The sequence below is a fragment of the Danio rerio genome, chromosome 3 (genome assembly GCF_052040795.2).
Source record: "Danio rerio strain M-AB ecotype USA chromosome 3, GRCz13ab, whole genome shotgun sequence".
Lineage (NCBI taxonomy): Eukaryota > Metazoa > Chordata > Actinopteri > Cypriniformes > Danionidae > Danio > Danio rerio.
Genome location: NC_141023.1, coordinates 39,502,666 through 39,515,636, shown reverse-complemented (window position 1 = coordinate 39,515,636; position 12,971 = coordinate 39,502,666). Strand labels below are relative to the sequence as shown.

General features: G+C 32.3%; 1 protein-coding gene across 10 annotated transcripts in view; it reads right to left on the bottom strand.

The window, feature by feature from the left end:
- The window catches only part of cacna1ha (calcium voltage-gated channel subunit alpha1 Ha), a 264,933-nt gene that overhangs the window by 51,846 nt on the left and 200,116 nt on the right, over positions 1–12,971 (bottom strand). For all 10 annotated transcript variants that reach the window (XM_087244883.1, XM_087244885.1, XM_087244886.1 and 7 more), the window contains one exon: positions 446–597. In XM_087244883.1, coding sequence (XP_087101009.1) covers positions 446–597 — 152 coding nt within the window. The remainder of the gene's footprint in view (positions 1–445; positions 598–12,971) is intronic.

Sequence of the window (12,971 nt, the reverse complement as noted above, 5' to 3'; positions counted from 1 at the left end):
GATTGATTACTTGATTGATAGATAGATAGATGGATAGATGGATAGATGGATGGATGGATGGATGGATGGATGGATGGATGGATAGATGATTGACAGACGGACGGACAGACGGACGGACAGACAGACAGACAGACAGACGGACGGACGGACGGATGACAGACAGACAGACAGACAGACAGACAGACAGATAGATAGATAGATAGATAGATAGATAGATAGATAGATAGATAGATAGATAGATAGATAGATAGATAGATAGATAGATAGATAGATAGATAGATAGATAGATGGACGACAGACAGACAGACAGACTGACAGACAGACTGTTTGACTGATTGATTACTTGATTGATTAATTGACCGACAGACAGACAGAATGACAGACAGATACATACATACATACATACATACATACATACATACATACATACATACATAGAACTTACCTTATGACAACAATAACCCCATCAAAGATGTTATATGGGTTCCTTATATAGCCGAAGATGCCAAAGGCCAGCAGTTTGAAGAGCATTTCGAGGACAAACATGCTAGTGAAGACGATGTTGCTGATCTCCAGGATGTTGGTCAGCTCCTCGGGCTGTGAAAGGAAACACAGCCACACCTCATTACCTTCTGCAGACCACAGACATGCCAGCACACTGCTGAGAAGACAACATATGAGTGACCTTAATCACTGACCCAAATAATGGCACCTTCACACACCTTTACTCGCACAACATCACGTGTAGCCGAGAGTGAGAGTACACAAACACAGAGATACGCAAAACCATTCAGCACATTCAGATGATAAATGGACAGTTTACGTAACGCATTACCTCTGGGCCAAACCGTCAGCACACTTACCAAGCAATTACAATTGTTCAGCTTCAACACAAACGGCTCTGCTGCTGAGCTTGGATAAGCAAAAGCAAACCTAAAGCATAATAAGCTCCTTTATTAAGAGCAAAGCAACGCAGATCAATCAGACGGACAGAGCTTGTAGAATCTGTCCATCATAAGCAGTTTCGGGGCCAGAGAATTGGTCTCCTTGCATTTGCTGATGCAGACAGCGCTTCAGCTTTCGAGAGTGAAGAATTACCAGCGCTCTCTTCAGTTCTTTAGTAGTGCGCTAATCAATAAACACATTCTGAAGAAAGCATAAATGACATGAGCCTCAGCATTCACCTGGATACTGTTCACATTAACACACTGCTAGGAAATCAATACATCAAAGTGTTAGACAATCGCCCTCGATACGGGCAAGCTGAAAGTCAATGTGTTAAACACTTCCTGAAACCGTTTGAGCCTGTAGGGCTTCACTGCTTTTCATAAAACATATGTGGTGTTTTTAAAGACTTAAATATAATTAAAAAAATTATCTGTTAATATTCTTGGGTTAAAAATACCACAACATATAACCCAATTATAGGTTAATATAGCACCTTCTCAACAGTGCATTATGTTATAAAACTGAACCTAATGTATTGGGTTATTTTGATAATTTTTTTTTTTTCCCATTCTGGTATAACTATAGCTACTTTTACTGGTACTACTATTAATTTTAGAATTATGGCTGTGTAAATAAATAACATATAGTTGACAAAAATATTAAAATATATTTTTTAAAGAGGTAATTTGATAAAAAAATAAAAGCATTATTGTGTTAGAGCTTAAATAAACTTTATTACGTAAAAACAACATTATGTACGCATAATAATACAGCTTTTCTGTGTCAGTTAAATCAGTTGACTGTTGAAATTCAAAAATTTTAACCCAACTAAGTTATTAAAGAAATCACCCAATAAAGGTTTAAAATAACCAAACAAAGCACCAAATATTTGACCCAACTGGTTGAGTTATTATTAAATAATCCAGTAAAGTTTAAACATAACCCAACAAATTGTGTTTTAAAGAGATAGTTCACCCTAAAATGGAAATGTATATACTGACCCTTTACTTGTTTCAATGCTTCATGATTTTCTTTGTTCTGTTAAGCACAGAAGAATATATGAAAGTTTTCTCTTAAATTTCTTCCCAGCCTCCTATGTTTATGTATAATTTCACTTTAAAGGCAATGAAAAGAATGTATTTAATTTTAGAAGAAAATATCAAATGGCATTTACAGTTGAAGTCTGAATTTTTAGCCCCCTACCTTTTTTTTTTTTTTTTAAACATATTTCCCAAACGATTTGTTTTATGTGGGCTAGAATAAAAACAGTTTTTAAATTTTTAAAAACTATTTTAAGGTCAATATTATTAGCCCCTTTAAGCTTTTTTTTTTTTTTTTTTTTTGAATAGTCTACAGAACAAACCATCGAGAGAATAACTTGCCTAACTACTCTAACCTGCCTACTTAACCTAATTAACCTAGTTAAGCCTTTAAATGTCTCTTTAAGCTGCATAGAAGTGTCTTGAAAAATATCTAGTCAAATATTATTTACATGGCAAAGATAAAATAAAACAGTTATTAGAGATGAGTTATTAAAACTATTATGTTTAGAAATGTGTTGAATAAAATCTTCTCTTCGTTAAACAGAAATTGGGGAAAAAATAAACAGGGGGGTTAATAATTCTGATTGCAACTGAGGTTTTTGAACTAAACCTGTCATATTTTGAAGTATGCTGAAAACCTGTAACCATTAACTTCTATTGTATCTGTTTTTGCTACTAAAGAAGTCAATGGTTACAGGTTTTCAGCATTCTTCAAAATATATTATTTCTGTTTAACAAAAAGTCTGTTTATTTCTGTTTATATAATAAATTAGTGCTTAATAAAAAAACTTTAAATAGTCTTACATTATGATTTTTAGTTACAGGCAAAATCTTAAATCAAAAAGTTACTGCTATTCTATATTATTTAATGACGGCACTTTTTTGCATAAAGTTGATAAGAGTAAATACCTTGGAGTGTGGCTTGATTCTGAACTCTCCTTTAAATCACATATTAATCCTATTGTGAGTAACGTCAACCTTGCAAGTACCTTACATCAGTCTAGACATTGTTTTTCATTTAGTGTTCACAAGAAACTTGTTCTTCAACACATTTTGATTATTGTGATATTGTTTATGAGGCTGCATTGAAATTAAATGTTGCTCCTCTCAATGTGGCATACAATAGACTTTGCAAGTTTATTCTGGGTTGTTCTTTTTATACACATGATTGATGCATCTTTGCACACAAGATGACATTCATTGGCTTCAATTTATATTTAAATGTATTCATTTGAAGTATCCTTATTATTTACAACAACATTTTGTATTTTCCCTTAAATTATCAAGTAGGACATTCTGTTCAGAGTTATTTTTTGTTCCTCATTTTAAAAATCTATTAGTAAAAGAGCTCTTATGTTTAAGGGTCCAATAGATTGTAATAATTCACCAGCTAACATTCGTTCCACTGCAATATTTGTTGTGTTTAAGCAAACTTTACTGCCATATTTTACTTTGGACTGTACTTGTTGTTTCTGAGGATGTTATTAAGGTGATGTTTCACTTGTCTGTATAACTTTTTGTACTATGCACGTGTATATATGTATACAACTTTCCCTTTTGTTATTGTTTTTTTTTTTTTTGATTTTGTGTAATTTTTGTCTTGTTTTTGTCATCTTGTGTTATTATGGTACATCTTAAGGGGTTTATGCTAAGGAACAAACATGTATTATCTATTAAATTTTTGGTGAACTATCTCTTTAACCCTTTGATGCACTACATGGGTCTAGTTTATTTTTTGTATATCTATTTTATAGCTTGTGCATCAGAGGTTCAATACAATCAATCTCCACAAATAAAATATTGGAAGTTAAAATATGCAGTAATTTTCACAAAACAAATGTAAAATACAGTAACATTACTGTCCTACAACAACGTACTGCTCATATTACTGTTAAATACTGTAATTTACAAAAATCGTTAACAGAGCAGTCACTTCCAATTTGCTTATCTGTACTGCTAAAATTCAGGTTTATAAACAAAATATTGTCAGACAAAAACACTGCACACATAAGTTACAGACAACAGCTGTGGTGTGATTTCAGCATTTACCTGTAAATTATAGCAAAAGAACAGAGACATGTACAAACATGTACACCTGCCTTATTTTTTTCTTGGTTTGTTAATCACAAATAAATTACAATTATCTTTAAATGTCACATCAATAGCTCCTTGTTGCAAAACATCATTAAAAACAACATTTAGAAAGTTGTTAAATTTGTTGACAATATCCCTACAAACAATGTATCAATGCATTATAGCACAAAATAACAAATCAATATAATCTATGTCAATGTAATTTTTACATACACTAATACATTTTTAATGCTTAAAGTTAAATTGACGTTAGAGCAAACATGAATTAGCAAATAACAGTAAATGTACTTTTCGATTCAAGTTTGAGGTCTAGAAAATTATTGTTTCTAAAGCAATTCATACTTTTAAACCTTGTTAAATTGGTAAAATGTGATTTTTATTTAATATATTATAGTTTATAATATTTATAAGATATTTATAATTAGGTGTACATGATATACATTAGCAAAACAAAACAAATGCTATTAAGAATATAGATATATATTGTGAAATTTGTGATATGTTTATATGATTGTTTTAGAAATTTTATATATATTGCAGCAGCAGTATTACCGCTTTTACTGTGTTCTTGATAAAATAACCCCAGCTTTTTAGAGATTGCATTATAAATATTTCCCTAATAAGTGCTGTACAAATATATTTTTAATATTTGAAGTTTTTAGCAATTCCTGAAAAAGCAGTGACCAATAGGAAGAGTTTGAGGTGTGCCTACTGCAGCAGTAGGCTGAGCCAGAGGATGTTTAGTTTACAGATTATAGAAGTTCAAGCCAACATACAAGAAGACAAACAAAGAGAGTAAAACAAGAATAAACATATTCTGGTCTTTAGCAAGTAATTTAAAAGAATTTTTATTTTTATTTTAAAGAAACAGTGTGCCATTTTTAGAGCTAGATGATATGTATTCACGTGTATATATATTTATATATATATATATATATATATATATATATATATATATATATATATATATATATATATATATATATATATATATATTGCAGCAGCAGCAGGATTACTGCTTTTACTGTTTTTGATAAAGCCAGCTTTTTGGAGAATGCTTTACAAATATTTCCCAAGTGTTGTACAAATATATTTTTAACATTTGAAGTTTTTGGCAAACCTTGATAAAGCAGGGACTAAGCCAAAGGAAAGTGAGTGGGTATTTGAAATTGTTTAGTGACAGATCTGTCCTGACTTCAATTCATGTGCAAATGCATTTATGCCGTTTTAACCATCAAATAAATAACAGCTTTATAAGAAAACATGTATAGAAAACAATACAAATAGTATCAATCAAGAAAAAATATAACCATTTTATGAATTTCACAACAAAATGTAAAAAATAAACTGTTAAAATGTGCTGTCACGTCACCGCTAGGGGGCTCTACAGTCCCTCCTCCCTGCATTGATCTGCATACATTAATCAATGTACTTCATGAATATTTATATGCCACTTCCCCAGACTGCTTGTTACCCATGAACAACAGATTAGTAATGGATTAGTAAAAGAATAATGAAAACCTTCATTATATCCCCTTCCTCTGCAATGTTAGATTAGTCAAGCATTCTCCAGCCTTACAGCCCCCAATTTTGGTTCTAAACAATATAACATTATGCTGTTGGTACACTGGTATTACAGAAATCACGAATAAACTAAAACTCAGAATATTTTCTGAATCAAGCTTATGGTGTCAACATTAAACAGATGGTTGTCACATTTTCAGCTGGAAAATTCCCATTTAAATCGTACAATTTATGCAACATATACGCATAAACAGATGTGCTGGCGTGTCATGTCCAACAGGCTGCTTTATGAGTCATTATTCCAGCAGCGGACACCACCTCAGGTACCGAGATTGCTGAAGTGTGTTTACTCTAATGTGGCTTGAAATAAAACATGATGCTAATTTGAAAGAACAGCTCTGAAGCAACAGATTCAAAAACAAACCAAGGGGCGAAAACATTGTTTAGTGTAATTTTCCTCATAAAGTGAGACACATGCTATTATGCAGAGCCACAGCCTGAGCTCAGTCGTGATGAATTCTTAGCACAATCTTCCAGACTGTGCATAATTTTTCCAACAAAATGGCCTGTCTTTTTTTTTTTTTTTTTTTTTTTACAGTGCTGCATTTCTATTTTGTAAATACATTTTTTTTTAATTCAAAATAAATTGTCTTGATTTAAAGTTTTATAGGTCATGAATTTATATCCTACACATTTGACCTCCCAAGCACTATCAAAACATTTAGAGAGGTCTGCCTAAATATGTTAATCAATTTCTAGCTTAACCAATAAGAAGAGTTTGAGGCGTGGCTACTGCAGCAGCAGGCTGAGCCAGAGGGTGTTGAATTTACAGATTACAGAAGTTCAAGCCAACATACAAAGAGACAAATGAAGAGAGTAAAACAATGATAAACATAATCAGGGCTTTGACGAGTTTTATGAAGGAATTTTTAAATTTTTAAAGGAACAGTGAGCAATTTTCAGAGCCAGAAGATACATATTCACAACAAAAACTAGATTCATAACAACAACTCGCTATCAAAGTGAAACGTGAAGGTTGAAACAGTTGCTAATGAGGGACGAGCACAACATGGTATGGAAGCTTGTATTATACTATAATTACTATACACTAAATACAGCCAGTTTAGTTTACCCAATTCACCTATAGCACCAGCAGTATGTCTTTAGACTGTGGGGGAAAACGGAGCACCTGGAGGAAACCCACATGGAGAGAACATGCAAACTCCACACAGAAATGCCAACTGACCCAGCCGAGACTTGAACCAGTGACCTTCTTGCTATGAGGCGACAGTGCTAATATGCTTTCAAAGCAAAACTAGAAGGCTGAAACAACTGCCAATGAGCTTGGCACGAAAGCATTTATTATCCTACTAAATACTAAGTACATTTTATGGTTCTGTCATAATGCTGCTTTGTGCGGTCTTTGCAATCATGTGATTCTGGTGCACAAAATTCAGATGGAGAGCTGGAAGTAAAAACTTTCATTGACAACCTATACACAAACCACAGGTGTCAAACTCAGTTCCTGGAGGGCCGCAGCTCTGCACAGTTTAGTTCCAACCCTGCTTCAACAAACTTACCTGTAGGTTTTAAACAAGCCTGAAGGAATTAGTTTTATCAGGTGTGTTTAATTAGGTTTGGAACTAAACTGTGGAGAGCTGCGGCCCTCCAAGAACTGGCTTTGACACCTGTGTATTAAAGTATCTTTGGTGTTTACCTGTTTTCCATTTGACCAAACCAGAAATCAACACACATACATACATTAGCATGACCATACAGCAATTTAAATATTCTTTGAAATATTTAAATACTGTAAGCACAAAAGTCAGCAAAACATATAACACTGTTTTATTGGTTTTTGGATATTTTTATGAAAAAAAATCCAGATGTTGAAACTACAGCGTTTGCTCTCGACAAGTAAGCTATGACAGATAAGGAGTTGGAGGCTATTTATACACTTGGTATTAAGTTAGCTTTCATACTTGGTTCAATTGCCCGGACCAAACCCAAGTTTGATTGTCTCCCCTTGCCACCTTCTAGCCTGAGTTTGTGTTCACACCTTCTTTTTTCCTTATGAACCCCGGTACACTTGTGTCATCGAGCTGCTGTTTTGTGTACAGCTGATGCTACAGTAGGTAATAGCCACGAAAACAAAGTGGAAAAATAAAGACATACGCATATCATGGTCATTCTGCTTTTACTGAACCTTTTGCTTTTGTTAAATCAAAATACAGAGAGCCACTTGCATTTATATGCCGCAAAAAAAATAAAAATAAATAATAATAATTAAATGTCTGCAGAAGTCGTTTTTGGTGGAGAAAAGCAGTAATATTCACTGTTTACACTGGATTAGTCCTGCTTGTCGCCAAGGTACAGTTGAAGTCAGAATTATTAGCCCCCCTTAATTATTAGCACCCCTGTTTATTTTTTTCTCCAATTTCTGTTTAAAAGAGAATATTTTTTTCAACACTTTTCTAAACATTAGTTTAGAAAAAAACTTTATTTTATTTTATTTTTTTTTTAAGATTTAGCCATGTGAATAAAAGCTGTTTAAATTTTCCACATTTTTCGAGTGCCTTAGACTGATTCCTGTTGTTGTTTTGATAAATCATAAACAGCATTGGCTATTTTTTTTTTTTTTAAAAAAGCATCTTAAAAGCTTATCAGTATTTTCTGTTTTGTCTCAATGTTTTATTTGAAATTGTCACACACTGAACATGTGGCTTGCATTTCAAGGTACTTTAGGCCAAGGGACCTTTAAAGTACATTTTATACAGTATGTGCATCTATCCACCTATTTGCAAACTATGGACTTTCCCTTTAAAAATGCTGTATGGAAACACCATGTGCATAAATTCTAAAAATTCACATATAATTATGAGCTCATATGAGTCACAGTTAGCAAACAAATTCTTTAGTGCACATCAAAAAGCATGTAGCTTCATCTTATCAGATATTAATGGATAACTGGAGTAACCTATCTAGAGCACACCAGCTCAGATGTTGTTTTAATAATTCTGAAACACCTGAGTGGAAATCCATCATCAAAATGATTTTATGTCTTTACATCCTAGAACTGTCACACACATCAGGCACCCGCCTCAAAATGCAAGATAACATGATAGCATTTAGGGCGTCTGCTGTTTTGAGGCGCAACTAATTTATTGTTATGGAAAAAAGGCTACAGGAGGTTATCTTTCAACCTGCAGTAAGTTTAATTTTATCATTGATTTTCAAGCTTGTTTTCCAGGGAGACATTATTTTATTCTCTTTAACAAATGGAAACAGTGCTTATTCACAAATGTTATCAGCAATTTAATAATTTTGTCTACAAGTTTATCTAGCAACAGTAACATTTTACAATAACAGTACATAAATAATGATTAATCAATTAAACATTATTATTAATTATTGATAAGTTAATGTATGTGCTAATCTTGAACTAAATTTAACTACAGCACAAGTCACAAGAGTTCATGAGTAAACAATGGCTACCTCAATTACTTGTTAGTACATATATATATATATATATATATATATATATATATATATATATATATATATATATATATATATATATATATATATATATATACAATGTAATAATTAACATTTACATTTAAGATTAAGCTAAATCTAACCAACAATAACTCATGAGCTGTTAATGTATAACTAGAAAATTAAAGTTTATAGACAAATTTTATGGTGGCTTGAGAAAAACTAGTCTGAAAGTTTGAAGCAGTTAAATGTTTAAATAACTGAACTACTCATTAACTGCTGTGTTTAAACTGTTCATGTTGACATTGACAGAAAACTTTTCTATTGTGATTCAGTGTAAATGCACAAGGCGGAGATGAATAAGGAGTTCATGAGTAGCTAAGGATGAGTTATTGATAATATGCCCCTACAAGTAAAGTCATGATATAATTATACATTAACATATCATGAGTTCTTGATGGTTAAATTAAGCATAAACTAATGTGGCAATTGATAAATTAATTAACAAGCAATCATGTACTAACAAGTAATCAATGTAGCCGTTATTCATAAATGAACTCATGCAGTGTTGGGCAGTAGCGTTGCTACCAGTAGTGACACTACAATTCTCAGTAGCTTGGCGGTAGCGTCGCTACTTTCTAAATGAAATAGTCTTTCAGTAGGGAAGAATTTTTTTCGTCAAGTAGCAGAGTGACGTCTACATCAGCTACATTTACCGATCGCTGACACTCGGAGCTGTGAGGCTGGTGTCTAGCTGATGAAAGTAAATTTATATGATGGCGAGAATGAACATTTTTACTTCTTGTTTTACGATGGTTGACAACAAACTTTTTGGTGCGTTACTGCCACCTTTCCCTTTAATTTGTGACATTGCCAAACAATTAGGACAACACGAGAAATTTACTTGATTAAAAGATGACTGAAGGATGAATGAAAGAAGTTATTTCTGAAGCAGGATTCCTCGTGACCATCCCTCAAGAAGTATAAGTTTATTGTAGTAACAGCTAAAATATACCATGGTAATTACTATTAATTCACAATATTAATGATACTACATTATATAGTGTAATTCATTAACAAAGAGCTGTAAATATGTATTCAATATAATGCTTATTCTTAAATATTTTCCTTTACTATAAATTACTATAGCATTTTAAATGTGTAACATCTGGTTTGATTGGATTTTTTATTTTTGCTGTTATACACAATGGTTTGTTTCTGTTCAGAACAGTATATTAATTGCAGTAAATAATTGAACTGAACAATCTGTTTCATTGACAGTTTTATTGATCACTAAGATATGATTGACCCAGATTTAAGTTGCTTCAATTCAAAAAATGAAACTTAGATGTAGCTAAGCTACTTTTGCCATTTAGCTTTTAGCTTAGCTTGCTACATTTCCAAAGGGGTAGCTTTTAGTGCAATTAGGCTACATTTTAAGTAGAGTAGCTAATAGCTTAGATCACTACATTTTTCAAGTAGCTTGCCCAACACTGAACTCATGTGACTGTTGTAGTCATGATTAGCCCTTGCCCTAATTCATCATTAGTTTATAATAAAGTAATGTTTAGTTTACATTTAATCAGTATTCATGTACTGTTATTGTAAAGTGTTACCCTAGCAACTTTAAATGCAAACATAACTAATAAGAGATGTAATGCTGTTTGATTTGCAAACAATTCTTTTTTTAGCAGATCGAAATCACTTTCACTACAAAGGATTTGTTCATAAATCAAATTGATTCGGTTCTCAAACTAATTCACTCACTCATCTGTTAACTGTGATTAACACCTAGATCAAAAATTGATCAGTAATTGTATTGTATATCTAGAGTAAATCTGTTCCTTACACGTTTCTATTGTATACACTCAGAAGAGATGAAATACAACCAACATATAACGTGTACTGTGGAGTTTTTTACAGAATTTATGATGCTTTTATGGTGCTTTCTGAAGCCCTCTTTCATGGCCTTTCAACATGATGGTCCGTAAATGATGACATCTTTTTATTGTCGACTGAACCATTTGCACTACACAAATCCAATATCCATGCCATCTTTCTAGAGCATGGTCTGTCTGAGTGAAAAGCTACAAATTCCCCCTGCTGCTGCTTCAAGTGCATTTGTTGGACAGGGCAATGGAAAAGCAATGACAGTGAAAATGCATGTTGGGACGCTGGGCTTTCAGTGGCGGCAACAAGACAGACGGAAGCAGAGTGATGTTAGGAGAGGACGACCAGACTTTTCCTCGGGTGGTTTGATGCTGCACCTTTTATTGCCACTTTCTTCTAACACATCCCATGATGCATAGCACATAGATTTTTTTATGCACTTCCGAGAGCAGAAAATCTCAAAAAAGGCAAATGGAATGATAAACAACAGCACTGTCTGTGACTTTCACGGCTATTTGAGATAATGCATATCATTTTACAGATCTAAACTTTCCAGTAACTGTAAAAACTGACGTTTTAAAAAGTTTCATCAAGTAAAACTTTAACTTATATTTAAAAAGCCCAAAATTAATTGTAGTTAAATACATGACCAGTGTTTGAGCCTCACTTGAGGTCTGTTGGTAGCCATGACTGCCCATCAATATCCAGCTGCAGACCTACAGACCCACACACATTTCAGCACACACAATTCAGCACACACGATCTAGGCAGGGCCGAACCATACATAAACATTGCAAAGTGGACAGGTTTAATTATATAATAGATTCATTATAATGAAAAAAATTATAGCAAGTTAATATGTATAAGCTATAATACATTTTCATTTGAGATAAAAATCTTTTTACATTTAATAAATGTATAGCACTGTATTAATATTTTACTCCAGAAACGAAATAGTATTTATTTGCTTCATTTTCTAATAACTTTTTTGTTAATGTTTTTCCACTTTAAATAATAAGTAATATATAGTTTTTGAACCATAAAGTACTGGTATGTGATAATTATAGTTGCAAAAAATACTGTTAATAATTAATTTAAATATATATAATGTGACACATTATTGTTTGTTATTTATATTTAATACAAAACTATTTTAACTAAACATGACAACATTAAGATCCTAAATTAGTTTATTACACTTAATCCTACAATTAGACAGTCTATTATGTTTGCCTTGTGCATGTGGATACGTTAATAAGTCTTAAGTGCTTTAACTTAAGACTTTTATTTACATTTTATTAACATTTTATTTACATAATTACAAAAATAAGTCTACCAAAACTGCACAGATGTTAAAACGATTGTTACGATATAATAATGAAATATTACTGAAATGAGAAACCCTAAACTGTTCACAGTTTAATGAATGGCAATCGTAGTATGAATGGTCTCGATTACCATATTTGTGAAAATGAGTAGGTGGCAATAATGCTCCTAAGGAGTTAATCGCCATTAAACAAGAAAAAATAGAAAAAGACTGATCCGTCAATAACCATATATGGTTCGGCCCTGCCTAGATCATGTGTGCTGGATTGTATGTGCTAAAACATATGTGGGTCTGTGGGTCTGCAGCTGGATATATCTCTGACTGCCTTGCCTTACTTTTGTGTAAAAAAATAAATTAAATAAATAGAGAATAAATAAAGTTAAACAAAGAGGTTTTTTTTTAATTTAGTCAACATTTAAAACTGATAATGTTACTTGGACAACTAAACAAATCCAGGAAAAAATTAATAGAAGAAATTGTCACAGTTTATTTTAAGGTACTATTCTCTCTATTGACGAACTATTAACTATAAAGTTTACCTCAAATTCCTAATTTGCTGCTTACTAATAGTTAATAAGCTATTAGTTAGGTTTAGGTATTTATCAGAGCATAATTTGTAAATGGATAATTTCCGCAACAAAACCAGG